The sequence below is a fragment of the Equus quagga genome, chromosome 2, assembly GCF_021613505.1.
Source record: "Equus quagga isolate Etosha38 chromosome 2, UCLA_HA_Equagga_1.0, whole genome shotgun sequence".
NCBI lineage: Eukaryota > Metazoa > Chordata > Mammalia > Perissodactyla > Equidae > Equus > Equus quagga.
This window is the reverse complement of record NC_060268.1, coordinates 91,923,198-91,947,283: the sequence shown is the minus strand read 5'-3', so window position 1 is coordinate 91,947,283 and position 24,086 is coordinate 91,923,198. Positions and strand designations below refer to the sequence as shown.

The window sequence follows — 24,086 nt, the reverse complement described above, 5'->3', positions numbered from 1 at the left end:
ACGGTGCAGCTCGGCGGGTGCCGATCCTCAGCAAAAGTCAGTGTCAGCCGCTCTTGCCCTTGCTGAAGATGCTAACTCCAGGGCGGGGGCACCAGACTGGCCTGAAGCAGCCTCGTGAGAGGGGGAGCATGTTGGTGGACATTTCCCGGCACTGAACCAAGGGGGTGGGTTGTTCTCTGAATGGACGCCAGGCAGGCCCAGCAGCAGCAGCCCTGGGAAGTCACATTCAGCTGGGCCAGGGGGTCTTAGCTTTTTTGTGCCATACACATCTTCTTAGAATAATGTTTTCAAATGCAAAAAACACACAGGATTACAAAGGAAACCAGAGATTATGAGATATTAGAAAGAGCAAATAGGTGATACAATATATTTTTTCACTACGTGTTGTGAAAATATCCGTGGTTGCCATTGTGGACAGTCTCAGGTACTGTTGGTACCTCTGGGGCTGGTTGCCTACCCTCATCACTGAAGGAAATGCTAAATTTCAGGTGGGAGTTTGGAAGAAATAATGAAAATGGTTTTCCGGCTCAGAGGCCCTCTGATTTAAGATGAGATCATCTCCTCTCTGAATTTTGTGAAAATGTCAATGGTATAAGGGTAAGTGAAAAAAAACCCAGATTATAAGACAGGGAATTTTCAGTTAATTGTATTTTTTTTTCCAAGAGAAAAAACCCCCCAAAAACCACTTAGTGTATATTAAATACACCTAGAACAGTGCATGAAAAATATTTCCTACTTAAATAAAAGCATGGAAGCATCAGGGCGCAGGGCTACCAAGCTGCCTTCGCGAGCCTTGGTCTGGACTTCCCTGCCTCTCGGGCGGCAGGAGGCGGTGGGGACCGGCCGACCGAGGGCTGCATCCCTGTGCCCCGGGGTCCCCGCAGCGCACTCCGACCAGGACCGAGGTCAGTTCCTCCAGGCAGCCCCCACTGTCCAGGCACACGCGCGGGCTCACTTTCAGGGAGGCCTGAGTTTCGTCCCTCATCAGCTACGTGACCTCGGGTGGGCTCCCGTTCCTCATCCTCGCAGCCGGGTCTCCAGGCTCTCATTATTCACGCGGCCCTTACTGTGCGTAGTACTTTACAGTTTGCCAAACGCAGAGCGCCGAGAGCAGAGCCGATGAGGAGCGTGACCAAGCGGCGGCGGCGCCGAGACCGGGACCGCAAAGACCGGGCGGCGCCGCCGGCTGCCCCGCGGGAGCCGGGCGCTGGGCGGGGTCTTGCGTCCGGGGACAGATTAGGGTTCACCGAAAGGCAATGGTTTTCCCTGCAGGATTGTCCGGGACGAAGACGGGCAGCACGCGGTTGGCGCGGGAGGGGCTTCCCAGGTGTAGACTGACTTTAAACCGGGGTTTCCGCCCCGCACGCCCTCCCTCTCCACGCTCCTCCCCGCGCGGGCGTGCGCGGCTGGTGCAATTTGGAAACGCGCCTCGCGCCCGGGACACGTGGGCGCGCGATGTCACAGCGGCATGACGCGTGGGAGCCGTTATTTTCGCAGACCCAGGCGTTCCCGGGCTCCAGCGTGGGACGGCAACCGGCGACGACACTTTCGTAGTGTCCCGTCACTTTACTCTTAAGAGGACGCAGGACGCCAAAAACAGTAACCGCACCATGCGACCGCGGCAGGACTCGAACCTGCAATCTTCTGATCCGAAGTCAGACGCCTTATCCATTAGGCCACGCGGCCGCCCCAAGATCGACGCTCTGTGGACAATCTAAAAAGTGCCATCACCGCCCACGGGCTTGCCTGGGACCAATCCACCTGCTTCTCGAGCGGGGGTGGGTTGGACCTCGGCTCCCAGCGTTCCGCAGGGAGAGCGCACCCGGAAGTCCGCTCCCCCCCCCCGCGGACGGGCCGGTCCACTCGCGGGCCTCCCATTGGCCGCGCCGGCAGCGCCCGCCTGCTTCTCTGGCGGCCGCGGGACGAGCGGGGCGCAGACGGGAAGTTGCGGCTGCCAGTGGGGCGCGCCGGCGGCGGAGGCCACACGCCACGCCGAGGCTGCGTAGGCCGCGCGGAGGGATCGCCGCGCCGCGGGCCTGGGGTCGGAAGCCGCAGGCGGAGAAGCCGCGGGTGTACCGAGGTTTCCGGCGGGGTCGGCGGGGGGGCCGGCGTCAGGGAGCGCGGCCCGAGCGGGGCGGAGGCTCGACCCCGGGCGCACCGCGCCGCCGCCCCCTGCAGGGCGTCCTCCGCCGCTGGGCCGGCCGGGCCTGGGTGGGGCCCCGGGGGAACCGCGGCCCCGCCTGCGGGTTCGAATCCGGGCGCTGGCACCTCTCGGCGCCGGGCCCGCGGGCCCCCATCACGGCTGACAGCCACCACGCTTTGCTGGGCGCTTGCCCGGGGCCGGGGCGCGCGACACATTCGCCCTGTGTCACCCCCACAGCGGTCTTGCATGGCAGGGAGAGTCCGTCACCCCACTTTACAGAGTAGGGAATCGGGGCCTAAGGAGCCGGTCCAAGGTCACCCGTCTCGTAAGAGCCGGAGCCGGGATTCAAACCCGCGGCGTCCCCCTCCAGAACCCGCACGCTTAACCACTGCCTTCCCCTTCCCAAGTTCGCTGATGGCCCCGCGGGAACGTCAGGTTCCGCTGGAGGGGAATTGATGTTTCCCGAGGTGGTTTGAGGCTTAACTGAGAAAATGTGTGTAAAAGTGCCTGGCACGCCGCCCGGGATGCAGAAAGTGCTCGAGGGACGGGGGCTGCCGGTGGACACGTCACACCTGTGTAATGGATAACGCCGTGTCTCGTCTGTCTCCTCCAGGGTTTGTGGGTGGAAGGCAGGCATGGTCAGACCCATTTCACTGCCGGGAAGACAGAGACAGGACGTGTGTCACTCCACGTCTCTCAGCCAGTGAGAGCAGCCAAGCTGGAGCCCAAAGCCAGGTGTCCTGACTCCCACCGGGGGGCTCCCTGCACCCGCCATGAGCCGCCTGCTCTGGAAGAAGGTGGCCAGCGCCGCCGTCGGGCCCGGCTCTGTTCCAGCTCCGGGGCGCTGGGCCTCCAGCTCCGCCCCCGTCCCCGTCCCCAGCGACGGGCAGCCGCCGCCGCCATCCTCGGAGGGCGGGCAGCTGCGGCACAACGCGCTGCACATCCAGATGCTCTCGAGGGGGCTCCACGAGCAGATCTTCGGGCGCGGCGCGGAGCCGCCCGGCGAGGCCGCGGTGCGCCGCAGCGTCGAGCACCTGCAGAAGCACGGGCTCTGGGGGCAGCCGGCCGCGCCCCTGCCCGACGTGGAGCTGCGCCTGCCGCCCCTCTACGGGGGCAGCCTGGACCAGCACTTCCGCCTCCTGGCCCAGAAGCAGAGCCTGCCCTACCTGGAGGCGGCCAACTCGCTGTTGCAGGCGCAGCTGCCCCCGCGGCCCCTGAGCTGGGCCTGGGCGGAGGGCTGGACCCGGTACGGCCCCGAGGGGGAGGCCGAACCCGTGGCCATCCCCGAGGAGCGGGCCCTGGTGTTCGACGTGGAGGTCTGCTTGGCAGAGGGAACTTGCCCCACGTTGGCGGTGGCCATATCCCCCTCGGCCTGGTAAGCTGGGGCTGGGGTCAGGGGACCTCAGCGCACACGGGGGCCTGGCTGGATAGTTTGGTTCGGGGAGCATTCGCGGGCCCCCATGTGCCGGGTGCGTGCTCTTCTGGGGACTTTGGCTTGGACGGTGGAGAAGAGGCTTGAGCCCAGCTTTAGCAGCGCTTACTTCCTGTCAGGAAGATGCAGGTGGAAAGCAAACACCCAGGCAGGTGCCCGTTGGTGGTAGGGGCTGTGCGCGGAATCACAGCAGAGCGTTGGACTGGAGACTGGCCGCGAGGCCACTTGAGATCACTTTGATTTGGTACCTTTACCCCCTCCCCTAATAGCCTCCTGAGAAGTTAGTCTGAGACCTTTGAACAGTGTTTCTATTTGGGGACACTTGGTCATTTTAGACAGGAGAAGTCTCCCATTTGTGGGACTGTCCCAGGCAGTATGAGACATTTAGCATCCCCAGCCGCTCCCTTAAATGCAGAACCAAACACCCTCCACCGTTCCCAAACCCCTCCCCGGAGCCAAGTAGCATCCCCCTGACCACCCCCTCCCCCCGCTGAGAAACAGCGCTTCCTTCCCCCGGCCTCCCAAGCAGGCCTTTTGGTCCCAAAAAGGTATATCCAGTGTCTCTCCTTTTAAATAACTTTCTAAGTGCTACCCAAGTTTCTTTTTCAAACAGTGATGGCAGTACTGTTTCTCCCCTTTTTTATTCTTCATTCCAGGATTAAAATACTATTTACAACCTTAATGCTTTCAGGCATGGCCAGCAAAAAAAAGTTGGCAGTTTCTTTATTCCTATTGGAAGCTACCTCTTTGTAAAGAAAGCTGCGAAATGTTAAATATGCAGTTGAAAATGGTGAAAACATGGCTAAATAGATAAGGTAGGCATTAATGGCTGCACAGAGCAAGACCAGATGCTGCCGCATTGATTCAGCTGTGGTTAAGATGAGGGTCTCAGTGCTTGCTGTGTATCCGGGTGGCCACAGGAGAGGGAAGGCCGTCCGTCGTTTGAGAAGGTAGAGGCAGCTGTGGTGGCTGAAAGAAGATCAGGAAGCCAGTGACCAGAAAGCCTTGTTTTTTGATCTCTTGGTCATTTGCGGCCGATTTACCTGGAGTCCCCTTTCCTTTGTCTCCCTCCTTCTCCGTCTCCTGTTTCTTCTCCCTGTCCTCCCACCCTCCTCTCATCTCATCCCATTCTTGCCAGTGGGACAGGGGCGTAGCTCCCTTTGCCTGGCGGCAGAAGTCGTGGGCCAGGCCTGGGCTCATTCTGGGACCTTCCTCCTGGGAGCTGACTGGTTGGGGGGTGGGGGGTCCTCACAGCAGTCCACTGTTAACCTGGGCATGTCCCTGCCACGTGGCTGCGTCACAGCAGGTTCCTGACTGGCCCGCAGTTTCCAGCGGGAGGGGGAGGCCATGGACAGCCCCCCGGGCGACTTCCCAAAGGCTGTGGTCATGCGGCCAGAGGGACATTAGACAGGCCGTCAACGTTTATCTAAGGTTCACAGGAAAAGTGTAGCATATATGGCATTGGTTCAGACTCGTCTTAAATTTAAAATTGGCCTTCTTCTTTCTTATCACAAATAAGTTGATAATAAGATGGCTCTCATGCACAGCTGCAGACCTGGATCTTGACACCAGTGTGGCTTATACTTTATTGCAACTCACGTCCCTGTCATCACGCGGCCTGGAGTATGTGACGTTCTTCAGCCTCTTCTTCGGGGTTGTCCTTAAGGGCTGTGATGGGCTGAGTTGTAAGGGGGGAGGGCTCGGCCTGCGTCCCTGAGTGGATTCCCACCATTTGGAATTAGGTTTTACCAGGTTTAAGACCCCCGTCGTCCAAAGCAGTCGATGTTTGTTGAGACTTTTGAGGCAGACATCCGCTCCTCCCCTCCACAAGGGTTGCAGGGAGCTTCTGCACAGCTGTGGTGGCCACACGTGGCCGCATTGCTCACTTCCGTGCTGAGTGCCCTTGGCCCTTGGGCATCCTCTGCCGGTCACAGCAGGCTTTCCTCAGCGGCTGTTTCTGCACGCTTAGCCCTGTGGAAAGTCCCCTGAGGAAACTCCAGCATTTCCTGAGTCAGTGTCCGGCCCTCACCCCCCCGGCACTGGGCACGTTTCCTCCATTCTGGCACTCTCCCTGGTCTCGCACTGAGGACAGTGGCTCAGAGAGGCCCAGCACTTTCTAGAAGGTGCGGGGTTCGCTCTTTGTCCTTCAAAATCTTTCCAGCCATCGATGACTCATCCTGTACATGTGTGCAGCATTTGTCATTTTTGTTTTTTTTGCCACTTTCAACTTAAAAAAAAATTCCACTTTGGGTTCTGTTGTCTCTCTCCTTTGCTAGCACTTGGAACACTAGCTGCTTTACGCTTATAGACACAAGGGCCTGATAATGTTCATCAGACACCTCAGGGCCGAGCACAGATGGGCGAACGCTGGACCTGACACACACCTATGGCCCAGGCTGAGGGCCTGTGCAGGACAGCCAGTGCGGTGGCACTCAGCTCCGTTTTTATCTGTGAAAGTTTACACATGCAAACGCTTTTGTAACTGCCCCCTGCACATGTGCCTCCACCCCACTGCATCCCACCCCACCACACCTGACCCCCAGCTTTGTGAGGGTTGGGGGCAGCCCTGGTCTCACTTGCGCCCCCAGCTGCTAGCGCAGGCCCCAGCATGTGGTGGCGGGCACGCGAGAGCGTTGTGCCTCTCCCTCCCGTAGGTATTCCTGGTGCAGCCGGCGGCTGGTGGAAGAGCGCTACTCTTGGACCAGCCAGCTGTCGCCGGCTGACCTCATTCCTCTGGAGGTCCCTGCCGGTGGCGGCCCCCCGCAGCGAGACTGGCAGGAGCAGTTAGTGGTGGGGCACAACGTCTGCTTTGACCGAGCGCACATCAGGGAGCAGTACCTGATCCAGGTGAGGTTGCTGGGGTCGGCTGCAGGTCCTGGCGTGGCGGGGGCTGACAGCCCTGATCCCGGTGGCTGGGGAAGGTGTTGCTTTCCTGGCCAGGGTCCCCATCGCCTTTGTAGCAGCTACCGTGCCTCCTGTCGACCAGCCTGCTGCTGGTGCCTGTCCCCAGGACCTGCCTGGTACATGACCTGAGCTGTCACCGAGTACTGATGGCCCTAGTCTCTTGAGGTGGTTTGGAGCTTGGTGTGGGTCTTCGGAGGCTCTGGGTGGGCCGCACGGCCGGGGCCATCCCGCCTGAGGCACTGACACGCAGCGTGAGCCCTTACAATCCCTGGGCCTCGGTTTCCTTATTTGTAAAGGGAGGGAGTTAGCAGACGCTGCCTTAGTGGATTGTTAGGAGGGCTAGAACAGCGCACATGTCGAGCCTCAGAAGCACGCCTGGTGTGTGGCGGCGGCAGTCCTTCATGTTATGAGGAGGGCTTTCTCACCGTGTCCTCACCACATCCCTGGGAGAAAGGCAGGGCAGGCGAGAGCGCCCCAGCCCGTAAAAGCTGAGCATGCTGATGCTCAGCCTGCTGACCGGCCAAGGGCCACAGCGCTGGTGAGTGGCAGCACTAGGGCTGGCAGCCGAGCCTGATGGCTCAGAAGGCCTTGTTCTGGCCACTCTCTTCCCAAGGTGCCCCTCAGAGCTGTTGCTGGACGCTGGGAAGGTCTTGTGCTTTGGGATCGAGCCAGGCCTGCACCGTCAGAGGTGGCCAGGATCTGGGAGGGCAGGCCCCTCGAGGGTGGAGGGACAAGCATGAGCATGTTGTGTCTTTAGTGTTGGAAGGCTGTGTGATGGGAGGGGAGGCGGAGGGGCTGGCAGGTTGACCCCCGGAAGCGGTGGGAAGCTGGCCCCTCAGCTGCAGCGTCTCTCCTCAGGGCTCCCGCATGCGCTTCCTGGACACCATGAGCATGCACATGGCCATCTCAGGGCTAAGCAGCTTCCAGCGCAGTCTGTGGATCGCAGCCAAGCAGGGCAAGCACAAGGCCCGGCACCCCACACAGCGAGGCCAGAAGCCTCAGAGCAAAGCCAGCGGCCCAGCGGTGAGAGCCCACTGCCAGGGACCGGAGCTGGGTGCTTGGGACCCCCTCGCCAGCCTGCCTGTCTATCCTGAGGCTAGGCTGATCGGCCGTGTCCTTTGCTTTGGCCCCCCAGATCTCCTCCTGGGACTGGCTGGACATCAGCAGTGTCAACAACCTGGCAGATGTGCACAGCCTCTATGTGGGAGGCCCTGCCTTAGAGAAGGAGCCTCGTGAACTCTTTGTTAAGGGTAGCATGAAGGACATCCGTGAGAACTTCCAGGTATGGTGCTGGAGAGGGGCTCCGGGGAGGTGGGCTGGGGCAGACCCCTAGCTGACCCCAGGGAGTATAGCTGCCAGACCTGACCCCAAGACCTGGCGGTGGTAGTGGGGTGGCTGCCCACCCAGCGCCTTCCTGTCGCCTGTGCCAGGATCTGATGCAGTACTGTGCCCAGGACGTGTGGGCCACCTATGAGATTTTCCAGCAGCAGCTACCGCTCTTCTTGGAGAGGTGAGAGGGAGCCCCTGGGGGCCAGTGGGTTCCTAGTACTTGGGCCCACTGTAATCAGGCGGTGCTGGGTCTTTCTCAGGCTGAGGGCCTTAGTCTTTCTTGCTTGAAAGAATGGAGCCACTCTGTCCAGTGGTGGCCACCTGGGCCTTGGACGCTGGGTTTCCACAGTGGCCCTGGAGGGGAGAGCCGAGGGCTGTGCTTGAGTTCCGTGTACGTGGTCCTGGTTTATCAAGCACGCTCTCTGTGCCCAGATCCTGATGCAAGGGCAGCCCATCCATCGGGTTATGTTTGCTAGTGAGTCGGTCTTATGATGTGGTTGGAGGCATAAGCATCAGCCAGACCTGGTTCGAGTCTTAACTGTTATATCCAGGTCATTTGATCTTGGGCAACTTACTTGGTTTCCCCGAGCTTGAGTGTTCTCATCTTGAAGCATACACGAGTATGCCTCACTCCCCAGCTGTGAGGTTCATGCGTGATCTTTTGTATGTGTGGGGTTATTAGCACAGTGCCTGGCAGTTACAGCAAATGGCAGCCATTCTCATTTTTGTGATCTGTCATTCCCACATTACCCCTGGGGATGGGACAATCTTATTTTCATTTTACGGATGAAGGAACTGAGGCTCAGAGAGGTGAGGTGACTTATCCAGGTCTTGTGGCTAGGAAGCTGTCGAGCTGGGGTCTGAACTCCTGTCTGTCTGACTTTAGAGCTATGCCATGTGGGTGGTTGGGTTGAGGCTTCCCCAGCCAGCTCAGGGGTTGCCTCCTGTGGTCATTTATGGCAGCCCTGGTGTTTGCCCCCAAGGTGTCCCCACCCGGTGACTCTGGCCGGCATGCTGGAGATGGGTGTCTCTTACCTGCCTGTCAACCAGAACTGGGAGCGTTACCTGGCGGAGGCACAGAGCACCTACGAGGAGCTCCAGCGGGAGATGAAGAAGTCGCTGATGGACCTGGCCAACGACGCCTGCCAGCTGCTCTCGGGGGAGAGGTAGCCAGACTGCGGGTGGGCGGCACCCAGGCAGGGGTGGGCGGGCCTGGCCTTCGGCTTGGCCTTAGTCCTGTCCTGGTGGACTGGCTGTGCAGGTACAAAGAGGACCCCTGGCTCTGGGACCTGGAGTGGGACCTGCAAGAGTTTAAGCAGAAGAAAGCAAAGAAGGTGAAGAGGAAGGAGCCAGCCACAGCCAGCAAGTTGCCCATCGAGGGGGCTGGGGCCCCAGGGGATCCCAAGGATCAGGAAGGTGGGGAGCATGGGCAGGAGGTGGGGCAGGGATGGGCCTGGGACGCTCCTGGGACCAGGGGGCCCTTGGAAAGGGGCACCCCAGCCTTCCAGAGATGAGCAGGCTGGGCAGGTCTTTTGGAGAGGCCCTGCCCCGGGTCCTGATTGTCCTCCCCCACCCTGTGCAGACCCTGGCCCCCCCAGCGAGGAGGAGGAGTTTCAGCGAGATGTCACAGCCCGCGCCTGCTTGGAGCAGCTGAAGGGGACCACAGAGCTGCTGCCCAAGCGGCCCCAGCACCTGCCCGGACACCCCGGGTGAGGCCTGTTCTCCTAACGTGTAGAGTCCGCCCCTACCCTCTCAGGACACCCCTGTTCTGGACCCAGCAGGGGTGGCGTGCCCATGAGCCCTTACTGACCTGCTGCCCTTTGCTCCTGCCATCTTCCACTCCTGCTGTCGCTGGTGCACTCTGACCTCTGCTCACTGGACTCAGTCACCACCAGTGCACTGAGCGCCTGCTGTGTGTCGGGACCGTGGCAGCCACTGGGGCTACAAACAGGGACATAGCTCCTTCCTTCCAGTAGCTCCTTCTCCCAGGAGGACCCCAGCATGCAGACCAGCCTGTGCAGCTGGTGTTTCTATCCATGATGAGACAGCAGAATGAGCAGTGTTGAGGTAGTGCCTAACTGAGGAAACCAGGGAAGGCTTCCCTGAGGAAGTGACCCTTCATTTGAGCCTCAGCGTGGCAGAGATGAGAAAGTAGGCGTAGCCATGGTGAACAGCAGGGTGCTGATTTTGCACTTGCGGGACCCTGGGAATGAGGCCTCCTTAAACTTGGTGCCCTGGGTACCTTGCTTGCCTCATGCTCGTTTTGCTCCTCGTGAACATCATGTGAGACAGTTTTGGAGGCCCCGGTGTGTTGCCAGAACAGTTGAGGGGTGGGGGGCGGGTCTGCTCGCTCCTCCAGCCAGTCGCCCTGCATAAAGTGGGGCTTGGGGAGGAGTCCAGCCCTGGACTGTGCTGTGGGCCCTGTTTTTGACTAGTCCAGCAGGACCGACAGAGGATCTTTCCTTTTGAGGTATTTGAATTATCTAGGGAACTCCATGGGGGTCTTGGCTGCATCCCAATCCCAGAGGGAGGGGACGGTGACTATAGGCTGAGGTCGCCTTGGAGTGATGGAGGGTGGGTGAGGCATGTCACGTGCTGTCCTTGCCCACTGCTGTGACGCTGCTCTCTTCTGGGGGGCATAGGTGGTATCGGAAGCTCTGTCCCCGGCTGGATGACCCTGCGTGGACCCCGGGCCCCAGCCTCCTCAGTCTCCAGATGCGAGTCACACCCAAACTCATGGCGCTGACCTGGGACGGCTTCCCTCTGCACTACTCAGAGCAGCACGGCTGGGGGTACCTGGTGCCCGGGCGGCGGGACAACCTGGCCGATGTGCCGGCAGACGCTGCCCTGGCCTCGGCCGGGGTTGCCTGCCCCTACAGGTAAGGCACAGGCTCCGGGTAGGAGGGGCCCCTTCCCCCTGCTGGGGAATCCAAGCCCCGCTCAGGCCAGTGAGGAGAGCTGGGGCTGGGAGTCTGGGTTCTGGTTCTTGTTTCCGTGCTGCCCCTCCTCGGGCCCATGGGGGGCGTTGAGGGCATGGCGCGCCGAGTGGGGGCACTGGGGCCCCACGGGTAAGTGGCTTCACAGGGAGGGCTGTAGGAAGTGGCAGGGAGATGGGCTTTTTCCTTCTCTGAGTATAATTTATTGAGCACTAATTATATTCTGTGTGATGAACCTTTCGCAGTGCTTTCCTCGTTTGTTCCCAAGCAGCCCCATGAGATAGAGTGGTCATACAACCTGTTTTAGAGTTAACAGCACAAAGGCCTAGGCAAGTCACTGACTTGTCTGAGATCACTGACCCTGAGCTTCTGACAGGCAGGTGTTGGGGAGAAGCCGGGACACTCGAAGTGGCCCAGAATTGAGAGTCCTGGCTGTCAGGGCAGCCTGAGTCACCTGGGGGCCCTTGGACAGAGGGGGCTGGGATCGGCCTGCTGCTGTGAGCCGAGGGCGGACGAGCGGTGGGAGCCTGGGCCGGCCCCTCCTGGCTTCCCACTGTTCGCTCCCAGAGTTTTTCTCGGGGAAGTGGCAGCTCTGTGTCATGAAAAGAGCGAGTGGCATAACCCTTGCCTGCCACCAGTGTGCTGTGTCCTTTGATTTCACGCCCCGACTGAAAACCAGGGAAAGCGCTGCCCATCTCCACCTCAGAGCCGATTCTGAGGACTAACGCAGGGACCTGCGGAAGGCCCCCGCCAGCCACCCGGCCCGGAGCGGGCACCCAGTAATCCGAGGCTGCTGCTGCTGTTCTCTGCCCAGAGCCATCGAGTCCCTGTACAGGAAGCACTGTCTTGAACAGGGGAAGCAGCATCCGGAGCTGCAGGAGGCAGGCCTGTCTGAGGAGTTCCTGCTCACCGACAGCAGCGCCATGTGGCAGACGGTGAGGGCGGGCTCTCTGTTCTCTCCCAAAGGAGCGGCACCTTTTGGGTGGCGTTGGGGGCGCTGGATGCACCCAGTGGCTCACCCCAGGCTGGCCTGGGCTGTCTGCATGCCGCAGGGAGGGGCTGGTGGATTCAGGCTGACCCAGCCTCCTGCTTCACTCCCTTGGTACCTGGGCCCATCCAGGTGGAAGAACTGGGCTGCTTAGAAGTGGAGGCTGAGGCCAAGACGGAGTACTTCCGAGCAGTGGTTTCAAGTCAACCCCCAGCCCTGGTGAGTGGGATGCCTGCTCAGGGTGCCGGGCGGCAGGGCTTTCCTCGTGCACTCAAGTAGCTCCTCCTGACTGGAGAGTTCCAGGGTCTTGGGGGTGGGAGATGCTGCCCTGCCCTTGGATGGCCCGTGCTTGTTGGAGGCCAGGGAGGCAGCCTGAGACCTCGTGGCCGTCCTGTCATTTCCCAGTACCTGCTCATCGTTTCAGGCCCTTTTTCACCCCCAGCCCATGGCCCTCGCTGAAAGCAGGTGCTGGAGCGGGGCCTGATGTAGGTGTGTGGCCCCCACAGACTGCTGCTGGTGGTCCGAAAGGCAGCCAGCCAGCCTATCACCATGGCAACGGACCTTACAACGATGTGGATATCCCCGGCTGCTGGTTCTTCAAGCTGCCTCACAAGGTGTGTCTCCTGGTTCATGGCCTGTCCCCTGGTGCCCTCAGTGCTCATGGCCCACAGCAGGCCTCCAGTGACTCAGACCCGGGGACTCCCCTTCACTTCTGCTAGTAGGGCAGAGCGTGATCTCAGACAGACACCACCGTCTCTCTGAGCCTTTGCATTCCTTCTGAAAGTTGGGGGGTGAGGGACATGGTGGTGGAAGTAAATGACATAGAGCATGTCAAGTGTCTGGCACCACATCTGGTACGTGATAGGCTCTCTTGACTGATGGCTCTTGTGAGGGGAGCCAGGTTTGCTTGTGTCTGTGAGCGTGTGTGCGTGCATGTGTGCATGCTGCAATCAGGGATTTGCCCCAGACCACTCTGCTCAAGGTGTGGGCTCAGTGTTGGGCGGAGCCCAGGTGCAGAGAGCATCAGTTCCCCAGCCAGGGGTCTGCCTCCTGCCTCCAGCCACTGCTTCCTTTGCCCTCTTCAGGATGGTAACAGCTGCAATGTGGGCAGCCCCTTTGCCAAGGACTTCTTGCCCAAGATGGAGGATGGCACTCTGCAGGCTGGCCCAGGAGGTGCCAGTGGGCCCCGTGCCTTGGAAATCAATAAAATGATTTCTTTCTGGAGGAATGCCCATAAACGTATCAGGTAGGCCGCCATGAGAGAGCAGAGACAGGCCCATCTGTGCCCCTGGCCAGGGTTTTACAGCCCTGGGACTCCCTTTTCCCGCCTCCCACCCAGGGGCCCCTGACTCAGCCTTTGCTGCAATGGAGGGACTGCCCAGTTGTGGTCTAGGGGCCTGGCTTCTTGTGGTCCTGGTGCCATGTGACTGCAGGCAAGTCTCGCTTCCTCTCTAGCTTCAGTTTCCTTGTTTATGTAAAAAGAGTGGTACTGTAGGACCTTGATGGCTCCTCCCAGCTCTAAAAGAACCCCTTGGTATAACTGCTGGAGCCATTGCATGGGCTGAGGACCATGGAGGCTGGTGGCCTGTAAGCTCTGTTGGGTCGGGAGCTGGCTCCTGCAGGCTGAGAATGGCACACAGGTTCATCTTGAAGGCTAGTTCCAAGGGGCTCGTGGCTGCCAGCAGCACACTCGAGTGAGGAGAGTGCTGTGATGGGTTGGTGAAGACATCCCTGAGCGTGGGAGAGGCGGTGGTGGCAGGGCTGCTGGTGGACACCTTATGGTTACTCTGGGATATGGGCACAAGCTGCCGCGGAGGCCTGGTGGGTTCTCAGAAGGCTTATGCTCCTGGATGGTAGATTCCAGGCCCCAGGCCTTGGCTGTGCCGGGCCCACCCTGAGTCAAGTCAGTGGGAAACGTGTTGAGGCCGGGCAGGGAGGGCGCACAGCAGCCCCGAAGCTGGGCAGTTGATGGCTGTGGTGGGATGGGTGGCTTCTCCCCACGGCTGTGCTGAGCCTCCACCTGCCTGTCCCCACAGCTCTCAGATGGTGGTGTGGCTGCCCAGGTCGGCTCTGCCCCGTGCTGTGACCAGGTGAGGCCTGCCAAGTGGTTGGGACAGGAGAACTGAGTGGAGTGGGTCCTAGCAAACTGCTGAGACTCATGTTTCTCCCCACTTCCTCGGAACCCCGCCACCAGGCACCCAGACTATGATGAGGAAGGCCGCTATGGGGCCATCCTGCCCCAGGTGGTGACCGCCGGCACCATCACCCGCCGGGCTGTGGAGCCCACGTGGCTGACTGCCAGCAACGCCCGGGTATGTGTCCTCTGCACCTCTGGTTCCTGCCCTTCCTCACCTGCATCTCTAAGAACTGAGGTTGCAGAGGGCCTTTAGTGAGGAGCATGAAAAGGAACCTAAGATCTGGGTCAGGCAGGACTTGAGTTCAAGTCTGGTTTCATGGCTCATCCGTTCCTTCAGCACACACTCTCTGGGCCCTGCTCTGGCCAGACACTGACTAGGGGAGACAGCACCGCTGTCGTGGAGGTTAAGGGGCTGGGTGTCGGGCTCGCCAGAGAGTAGGGTTGCTCTCGCCGTGACCCCCTTGCTGCTGGGCGGCCATCCCTGGACTGTGATGCTTGCAGCAGTGCCGTCTGGCATCCCTAAAACCAGCCCCTCAGGGGAGGCCCCTTCATTCTCAGGCAGCTCTGGCCCCGGGAACGGGGTAGGAGGAGTCCCGCTGGGGTATCTTGGTGGGGCTAACCTCCCTCTTCCTGCAGCCTGACCGAGTAGGCAGTGAGATGAAGGCCATGGTGCAGGCCCCGCCTGGCTATGTGCTCGTGGGCGCTGACGTGGACTCACAGGAGCTGTGGATTGCAGCAGTGCTTGGAGACGCCCACTTTGCCGGCATGCATGGTGAGCGAGAGCCAGGGCTGGGCAAAGGGAGGCAGCCTGGCCCTCAGGCCCAGGCTGCTGGGCAGGACGGCTCTGAGCTTTCTCTCTCTGCCTCGCCCCCAGGCTGCACGGCCTTTGGGTGGATGACACTGCAGGGCCGGAAGAGCAGGGGCACCGACCTGCACAGTAAGACAGCTGCCACTGTGGGCATCAGCCGGGAGCATGCCAAGATCTTCAACTACGGCCGCATCTACGGGGCAGGGCAGCCTTTCGCCGAGCGTCTGCTCATGCAGTTCAACCACCGCCTCACACGGCAGGAGGCGGCCGAGAAGGCCCAGCAGATGTATGCTGTCACCAAGGGCCTCCGCCGGTGAGGGTCCCTGCCTCACCCATGTTCCCCCCAGGGCCTCAGGCCTGCTTTACTACCCTTGACTGCCCCCATCTTTCTCTCTCTTCCTATTACCTGAGCCCTCACCTGGCCCCTCCCCCTCCAGACCTCTGTGTTCTGGGACAGTGTCTCCTTGGGTGACATTTGCTTGTCTAATAGCCTTAACCAGTTTTCATCACAGGGTTAAAAGCTGTACTTTTGTTACGTTGTCACCAAGTGGTAGTGGGTCCACAGCTCTGGTCCTGCAGAATAAACAGGAATGTGGGGTTGCAAACTCACATGCTTATAGGGAATGAGAGCGAGTGAAGTGGGCGGGTGTCCGATGGTAGGCGGTGACAGGAGGGCGCTGTGGAAAACCGGAGACTTGAAACTGACTTTGATGGAGCAGGCCTTACCAGGCTTCCACTGTTTCCTCTGGTGGTACCAACTGTTGTGTGCTCAGGGCCTCAGCAGGCTCCTAGGAGGGTTCCTGGAGCAAATGTGAGGGAGGAGAGGGATGTTTACAACTTCCTTAGGTCTAATATACAGCTGACCTCATGAAAGATGACAAGTTTAAGTGAGAAACAGTGTAGTGGGACCGCGTAAGTGCAGAAAAGGGAGCTGAGTATTGTCCAGAGGAGGTGGGAGGAGGAGGTGGGGTTGGCTGCAGCTTGTACCACAGGTAGTGTGTGCTGATGGAAGCGAGGGCAGTGAGGACTGAGGAGGTTGGTCTTAGTTGTGGAGACCTTGTAAGGCCTCGCAGAGGAGTCTGGACCAAGGGCACAGGTTGTGGGGAAGCCCTGGCGCACCTCTGAACAGGTGAGTGACATAGCTCTGGAGCTACTCGGGGACAAGCCTGGTCATGTCTGAGGTTGTGTGGAAGCTGGGAGTCTGGGGCAGTGAACTGAGAAGGGTCTGCCAGGCCTGGCTGTATGTTCTGCCTTCTCCAAATGCCCTCTCCCCTCAAGGAGCCCATTCTCCATCCCACCCCACCCCCAGATCTGGAGTGAGAGCCCTTGCTGCCTCATGAAGGAATATATGGCACCTGTTGGGCATTGGGCAGTTCAGTGTCTCAGAGCATTAGGACAGTAGTAACGGTGGTGGCTCTTGTGTTGGAGTTTCTGTTCTTTATTGGGCTAACATGACACAGCCCACAAAAGCCTGGGTTCCTCTCTGGGCTCCACCTTTTTCTGGCTGCAACCCCAGCAAGTCACTTAGCCTCTCTAAGCCTGTTTCCCCTCTGAAGTAGAGCCTGTAGGGGGATAGGTATGACCCCCAGGATGGCTGTGGAAATGGCGTGAGATGGTGTGTGAACACTCCTAGCCCAGGGCCTGGCACAGAGGTGGCACTCCCATGGGAATGATGGTGGTGACACTCCCCCCAGGTATCGGCTGTCGGATGAGGGCGAGTGGCTGGTGAGGGAGTTGGACCTCCCCGTGGACAGGACTGAGGATGGCTGGGTTTCCCTGCAGGATCTGCGCAAGATCCAGAGAGAAGCTTCAAGGAAGTGAGAACCTTCTGTGGGTTAAGGACAGAGGGAGGGTCCGGGCTGGCCCGAGGAGAACTGGGGTGCTTTGTTTTTAGCTCTGAGATGCTGAGACACAAAGCTGGCCCTCTCTTTGTTCCCGGTCCCCCAGGTCAAACTGGAAGAAGTGGGAGGTGGTTGCTGAACGAGCGTGGATGGGGGGCACGGAGTCAGAAATGTTCAATAAGCTGGAGAGCATTGCCACGTCTGACACACCGTGCACCCCGGTGCTGGGCTGCCGCATCAGCAGAGCCCTGGAGCCCTCGGCTGTGCAGGGGGAGGTATATTGCTACCCTTGGAGCATGGGGAGAAGGGTCACGGCAGGGCTCCTGTAGCACCTCCTGCCCCAGAGTGAACTGGTGTTGGGCAGGACCCCTTTCACCTGTGCCCACCTTCCCTCCCCAGTTTATGACCAGCCGTGTGAACTGGGTGGTGCAGAGCTCTGCTGTGGACTACTTACACCTCATGCTCGTAGCCATGAAGTGGCTGTTCGAGGAGTTTGCCATTGACGGGCGCTTCTGCATCAGCATCCACGACGAGGTTCGCTACCTGGTGCGGGAGGAGGACCGCTACCGCGCTGCCCTGGCCCTGCAGATCACCAACCTCCTGACCAGGTATGCAGGGGCCCGCGGCCGCTTTGGCCCGGCCATATGCTCAGGTGTAGGGCTTTGGATCAGGCTGAGTATGATCTGTGAGTTTTTATCTCCCCGCAAATGAATGTTTTAGCTTTTGTCTCTAGTTTAAAAAAATTGTTAGTCTTTAAAAAAGTGGCCTCCACCTTTAAAAAAGATTTCTTGGGTTTGAAAATGTCATATACCAACACCAGATCACTCAGGTAGTAAGGTAGGAGTCATGGGAGCTGTTCCAAAGAGTAGTCCTCAAATTGTGCTCCCCTAAGAACACAGCTTTCTGCTTTGAAAATCAAATGACAGAAGGCTTTTCTCAATCTAAGGAAATTGAGATGTTTTCCTTTCATCCATAAATGTTTTCTTAAGTGCCAAAAATTTGTTATTCTAACAGAAAACATTGTTAATGGGGAAACTCAAATGTGATTTTAAAAAATCTTATATATTTTATATTGAGTTGTATTTTCTCGTAAAATTCCTAATTTGTATGGTTGAATTAAATGATACTACAGTTCCATGTTGATCTGCTACTCAGAACCAGTTTGGGGACATGATCTGTCCTGATTAATGAGTAAATAATGGTTTGCAGTGCTCAGCACTGTCTCCACGGCCCTCTTAATCATCTCCTGGGGTGTTAAGAAAGCTAATGAAGTCCTCATATATTCAAACTCTGACCCAATAATTGAAAAAATTTTTTATATCAATAAAGTGTACCAAACTGGAAAAAAAAGGTGTGTGATGAGTCCATGATTGCATTTCAGCATCTCAGTGGAGGTGTCAGGCTGCTGGGTGGAGGGCAGTGTGGCTGAGTGAGCAGAGCCGGTGTGGGGGTCTGAGGTCACTGTCCCAGAGTGCTGGGCCTCTGCTCACAGCAGGGGCACGGCTGTGAGAGGAGATCGGGTCTCTTACAGGTGCATGTTTGCCTACAAGCTGGGTCTGAACGACTTGCCCCAGTCAGTCGCCTTTTTCAGTGCAGTCGATATTGACCAGTGCCTCAGGAAGGAAGTGACCATGGATTGTAAAACCCCTTCCAACCCAACTGGGATGGAAAGGAGATACGGGATTCCCCAGGGTGAGCACAGCACGTTTGTTCCTTATTATGCCTAGGATATAAGGTGGATCATACTGTGGTCTTGGACAACAGGAAGCTTGGGGCACACAGGATGAGAAATCCACTCTGACTCGCACTGTGTGTTAGGCTGTTTGTTTATAATGTGCCCTGGGTCCAAAGTGAACATGATGTGCACATCACAAAGAGATGTGTTTCTAGAAAGTGGTTCATAGTAAATGAAGGAAGAAACCAGAGCTTCAAATGTACCTTTCTCTCTTTATTGTATAAAGTCAAAGTGCATTCTTAGATGAAAAAAATTGTGCTTTGAATACCAAACAAGTAAATCACAAACCATATTTTCTATTTAAAATGTATCTAAGACAAACTTATTTTATACAAAAAGGAAATGGACCCTTCCAAATGTAACGTTATCATTCCTGGCAATTCTTCTCAACCCTTCCATCCTCCTTTTTGACCTTAACAGTAAGCTCCTTTTCTCACTTCTGAGCTCTCAGTTACATTTCTTGAGGAAGCATCCTAACTGATTTGCACTATCTTTCAGGTGAAGCGCTGGATATTTACCAGATAATTGAACTCACCAAAGGCTCCTTGGACAAACGAAACCAGCCTGGACCATAGCTCTGCCTGGAGGCTCTATATTTGCTCCCGTGGAGCTTCACTGGGTGTTGCAGGCTCCCAAACTCAGGCTTTCAGCTGTACTTTCTGTAAAAGGGCTTGCCTAAGGCCAGTCATTTTTCAGTAGTAGGATCTGCCAAGGACAATTGCCTCTAAATGAAGGTGCAGTTGAATTCAATGGGTTCAGAACCAAGATGCCAACATCGGTGCAGGCTGTAGAACAAGGGGCACTATTGCTTACTGGGTCAAAAGAAAGCAGAAGCCCCAAAGTTCACATTAACTCAGGCATTTCATTTATTTTTCCTTTTCTTCTTGGCTGGTTCTTTGTTCTCTTCCTCGTGCTGTGATGCAGTGCCCTAGAAGGGGAGAGAAGTAATACTCTAATGTGATAAACCTGCCCAGAGGCAGTGGAAATAAAAACAAACAAAAATCCTTTATCTTCTCATCAAAGCCTGTGTTAGTCATGTTTCTCCGCTTCCTCACTCAGAGGCGGCAATAGTGTTGAAGACGGGGAGCCCTCCAAAGTAGACTAAGGCAGTGCGAACTCCTTTCCTTTGGACTTTTGGATGCATGGGACAAGAGGACAAATGAGGAGCATCAAAAAAAGAGCTCCATAGCCCTCCTGAACTCAGATGCCAAGTAGGTAAAGGGAGTGGGTGGAGCCAGGTGCATTATGGCCAGGAGTATGATATCTGAAGAGTGTAGGGAGGAAAATTTTGAAATGCCACAAATCCAGGGTGTTTTACATAAACTTCTGATTTTGAAATGGGAATGGGCCACTGATTTGCTACCTGTATCTTGGAAAAACCTAAGATGATGAAATTTTAGGGGCTAGAGGTAAGGAAACAATGGGTTCTTGCTTCAAAAATACGGTAGGGCTTGGGGTGTGCTATTGTAACTGGCAAAACTAAAGGGAGAGGAACACACCAGAGGGAAAAGGAGGATAAGAAACTGGCATGAACTGAAGGAAGCCTCACCTGAACTAATGAGAGTGGCCTTGCCTTGAATGAGGGTGTGGTGCAAGAGGAAGTCAATTGGTTTCTGAGCCAGAAACCCAGGGCTAGTCATTTCCCAATGGTTCAGAAAGTCACAGGGAGAAGACCCACAGGAAGACCTTGTTTTGTCATCATCCCCCTTCTGGAAATGTCTACCCAAAATGTATACAAGTCTGGGCAACTTGGTAAGGTTCAAAGTTTACAGTCCTCCTTTTGAGTGCCTGGTTTCATCTTTACCACCTTTAAGCCCTTTCTCTGTAGTTCCTGCCCCTCCACTAATGCGCAGTGGCTCCCAGATAGGCTACTAACAATCAGTCAGAAAAGGTGGCTAGGGCTTGCTGCACTCCAGTCAGAAGCAGGCACTCACCTCTTCATCTTCCTCCTCATCCTCTCGAAGAACCATGTCCAGGATGTTTCCTTTGATCTTGAAGTCTCGTGAGGTGCTGAGCTTCATGTGCTGCATGAGGTTCACCTGTGACAGAGTGGCAAGCAGGGGCATATTTTCCTGCTGCTAGGCCCCACCCAGGCAGCCTGAGCCATTTGTGCTGGGCCCCTGGCCGCTCCTTCAGCCCCTACTTAGCGTGGGCACGCACCCACTTCACCTGTTCTCTGTCAGTCTCCTGCGTGAGGTTTGGATTCAGGCCATCAGATCAGAAATGGCCACGGACCGATCCCCCATTGCAGCTGTGCTGCTTCAGCCTGCCAGGTCCCCTCACAGGGTAAACAAATGGTAGACAAGACGCAGCAGGTTTACCTTGGACTTCTTAGAAAGGTGGATGAGAAACTTTTCATACTGTTCAATGGCAAAGATGAGATTAGGGATTGGCTTGGTTTCCCGAAGAACTCTGGCCTACAGGGCAAAGAAGAGAAGACCACCTCAATTTTAGGTTCAAGGGTTTCTGAAGTTGTCCTCTGAAGCTGTCAGTAGCAGAACTGCTCAAGGCTTTGGGGGAAAGCCAGTCTGTCTGCCAATCAAATTCAGTCTTACTTATATACCAGTAATCTTTTTGGCAGTTCAGTCTCATCCAAGGACCTAAATGCCATTTACAGTCCCAAGCATTTGTTACCTAGAGCCTGGCTGAGGGAAGGATCATTTGTACAAACTTGCTTGCCCCTCTGACTTGATGTTCTTAAACGCTGAGCTGACTCTGCACTACCTCTGTTTCCTCTCTCTAGTCTGCATGTGAATTTGCATTGCTGGAATTATCTATCTTTCTCCCAGTCTGAATTGTAACTTGCAGATCCTTCCAAACCTTTCTTATGCTTATAGATGTATTTCTCTATTTAAAGAAAAATCCACAAATGAGGACACTGTTCTCAACTTTTTTTTTTACATTATCTTGGAGATAATTCTATATCTGAACATTTCAATTTTTTTTTCATGTCTACAAAGTATTCTACAGTATTAACATACTATAACCCATTTAGCTGGTCCTCTATTAGTGGGTATCTTAGTTTTTCCAGTATTTCACTCTTACAAACAACATTGCTAGGACCATCCTATACACAGGCTTTTACAATTTACATCCTAAAAGTGGAGTTGTTGCATTAAAGAATGTGTGTGTCTGTATCTCCTAAAATTTGGCAGTACTCATTTTCTCCTCTGCCAGCAGAGTACCAGAGAACCCACTTCCCTGTACCTTCACCAACAATTACACACCCTTTAGGGAGCACCTTTTGCACTCACTAACTTTTCCTAGAACAATTCCTTCCCAATGGGTATGTTAACCTATTTCTATTTTTAAAGAAAGAGCTCAAGATTTTCTGGTGCTTCCTGAATAAAGCATATGTTTTTTTTGGTTCAGAGGAAAAAGATGTTCCATCTGAACATAAAATTCATGAGCTGAGAAGCAGCTATATACACATTTTTGTCACAGCTTTATTGAGGTATAATCCACATACCATACAATTTACCCATTTACATTGTACAGTTCAGTGGGTTTTTTTTAGTATATTCAGAGTTGTGCAACCATCAATTTTAGAACATTTTCATCCCCCTAAAGAAATCCTACACCCATTTTAGCAGGCACCTCCAGTCTCCAACCCCCCAGCTCTAGGCAACCACTAGTCTACTTTTTGTCACTTTAGATTTGCCTACTGTGGACATTTCATATAAATGGAATCATATATAGCCTTTTTGTGACTGATTTCTTTCACTTAACATAATGTTCAAGGTTTGCCGGCAACCACATTTAATGCTCAGCGTCAGCAGCTTACCATGGCTGTAGCAACAGCAGCACTTTTCTCCTTCTTTTCTCCTGTATATGTTAGGCTCTTACTCTTCTTGTTCTAAAGAAGTAGAAACAAATTCTCTCATTCCTGAAGATTTTTCTGTAAAGCCAGGTTAGTGGTAATTTTCTAGGAAGGTGATTACAGCAGAGTATGGGGACTCTTAGGGGATCAAGTCTGGGTGAAGAGATTATCCTGCCACAGATGGTAGAAGACGGAGAACACTGGGACACTAATAATCCTTGGATATTTTTCTACTTTTGTTGCTGGGAGATTTACAATCTTGCTCTTGGGATTAGCACGTGGAAGTGAGGGCAGGACCAACTGTTACTGGACCAGGCCAGCCAAGCGACTGGTGAGGTACAGAAGGATGGTTAAAATGGGGACTGTCAGATGGTAACAGGAATAGGTATTTTCCTACTGGGCAGTTGGCTAAAAGGGTCTCATAAAGGACAGGGGGCTGGAGAGGCTGTTCCTGGGGTCTGCAGTCTTTCCACTCAGGCAATTGCCAGATGTGTCTTACGTGCCATGTGGTTACATGCTCGAGAAGGTTAAGAGTCAACAGGAACACTTACTTCCCTTTGTTGTAGATAATCAGAGAATAAAGAGCTCCCGGAGAAAGGAAGAACTATTAAAGAACGGGAACCAAGAAGTACAGGATTCTGATAAGGCAGAAGAAAATCAAGACTGAGTCAGGAGAGACTGAGGAGAAAAACCACCCACGCGTGAGGTACACAAAACAGGGACCTTTACCTGAAAGAGTTCTGTGCCTTCCAGGGATGGAACGTACCATGCTCCCTGGGACAAGTAAGAGAGTGAAAAACAGAGACCTGAAAATGGAGAGAAATTATACCACGAGAGCCAGCGAGAGGCAGGAGGCTTGGTCCATGTGACATGTTCTCGAAAATAAGGAATGGTAGGGATCCAGAGGGGCTAGTGTGAAGAAATCTAGTTTTAGCCCTGGAAGGCAGGGTATAGGATGGTGATGGCAGAGGGTGAAGCCCTTTTAAGGGAGGGCAGGGCAGCAGACATGGGTAGAGCTCCTGTGACCAACTGGGAAGTGAGCCATCTTTCTAGAGGTTGTACCCAAGATGGGACTATTGAAACTCCCCAGATCAACTCTGTTCACTGCCCATTCCTGATTCAGGTAGGACTAAAATCGTAGCCAAAAGAGAAGCATCTTTTAAAGGTGTAGAGTTCTGAGCAGGATGCTAAGGGTTTTAGAGCAATGGCTTTCACTGTTTTCTTCCCATTGAAATCCAAGGCTGTGGAAAAAAAGAAAGGGCTGTAAGAGAATAAGTAGCTCTCTCAAAGATGTGGCAAATGCAATCCTGATTTCTAGACAAGAGTTGGAGTTAATGGAAACATAGCCTCTTGCCTAGGGTTACTCATTAAGTACATCTCACAAAGTCAGAAAAAAATGTTTGCCTGAGGATCACCTGACTTGTCAGTAAGGCTTTAATTCAAATGTAGATGGGGAACGGGGAAAATATCCAGGGACTACCTAAACTGGTTTTTCTATAATCTAGAAAAAAGAACAGTAGTTTAGGAGGTGCCTGGTGATTTGCAGAAGAAAATGCTTGAGAATGGAGTCAGAAACCCAAAAACCCTCCAACATTGTACATGTCAATGAATATCAAGTATTATTCTAGAGGGGTTGGCAAACTATAGCCCATAGGCCAAATCCGGCCCACTGCTTGTTTTTGAAAATTAAGTTTTACTGGAACACAGCCATGCTCATTCAATTGTATGTTGTCTATGGCTGCTTTTATGCTACCACTACAGAGGTGAATAATGACAGTGACCGTATGGCCTGGAAAACCTAAGACATTTACTCTCTGGCCCTTTACAGAAAAAGTTTGCTGACCCCTGTTGTGGAGTCAAACTTTCTCAAGTTCAAGTCTCAGTTCTGCCTCTTAATGAGCTACCTGTCCTTGGCATTCACCTCTCTAATCTTCCATCACTTACATGGGGCTAACTACTGATCACAAAGTGTAGTAAGGATGGATGAAGTGATGCATGAAAAGAGCTTAACAC

At 55.2% G+C, this 24,086-nt stretch overlaps 2 protein-coding genes and 1 non-coding gene across 4 annotated transcripts in view; 1 reads left to right on the top strand and 2 right to left on the bottom strand.

The window, feature by feature from the left end:
• Positions 1-1,613: 1,613 nt before the first annotated feature.
• Positions 1,614-1,686, bottom strand: TRNAR-UCG (transfer RNA arginine (anticodon UCG)). Its single transcript has one exon. It is a non-coding gene; the product is annotated as a tRNA-Arg (tRNA).
• A 240-nt stretch (positions 1,687-1,926) lies between these two features.
• On the top strand, positions 1,927-19,262 carry POLG (DNA polymerase gamma, catalytic subunit). Its single transcript, XM_046653255.1, has 23 exons — positions 1,927-2,080; positions 2,757-3,518; positions 6,230-6,422; positions 7,338-7,502; positions 7,615-7,761; positions 7,910-7,989; positions 8,792-8,974; positions 9,070-9,224; positions 9,391-9,517; positions 10,451-10,687; positions 11,559-11,679; positions 11,865-11,951; positions 12,239-12,346; positions 12,818-12,978; positions 13,769-13,822; positions 13,927-14,044; positions 14,506-14,641; positions 14,744-14,990; positions 16,372-16,494; positions 16,625-16,793; positions 16,918-17,126; positions 18,050-18,210; positions 18,752-19,262. Exons 2-23 carry the CDS (start codon positions 2,917-2,919, stop codon positions 18,826-18,828), a joined length of 3,660 nt encoding a protein of 1,219 aa, XP_046509211.1. The 5' UTR covers positions 1,927-2,080; positions 2,757-2,916; the 3' UTR covers positions 18,829-19,262.
• The window catches only part of FANCI (FA complementation group I), a 92,859-nt gene continuing 87,862 nt past the window's right edge, over positions 19,090-24,086 (bottom strand). For both annotated transcript variants that reach the window (XM_046653253.1, XM_046653254.1), the window contains 4 exons: positions 22,038-22,109; positions 20,575-20,670; positions 20,188-20,292; positions 19,090-19,181 (listed from right to left, as the gene is read on the bottom strand). In XM_046653253.1, the coding sequence (XP_046509209.1) occupies positions 19,116-19,181; positions 20,188-20,292; positions 20,575-20,670; positions 22,038-22,109 (339 nt within the window). In that variant the 3' untranslated portion in view covers positions 19,090-19,115. The remainder of the gene's footprint in view (positions 19,182-20,187; positions 20,293-20,574; positions 20,671-22,037; positions 22,110-24,086) is intronic.

Coding starts and splice junctions, on each gene's coding strand:
- POLG (XM_046653255.1), top strand. CDS start 2,917: ATGAGCCGCCTGCTCTGGAAGAAGGTGGCCAGCGCCGCCGTCGGGCCC. Junction 11,680..11,864: donor GCAGCGCCATGTGGCAGACG/GTGAGGGCGGGC, acceptor GGGCCCATCCAG/GTGGAAGAACTGGGCTGCTT. Junction 14,642..14,743: donor CCACTTTGCCGGCATGCATG/GTGAGCGAGAGC, acceptor CCTCGCCCCCAG/GCTGCACGGCCTTTGGGTGG.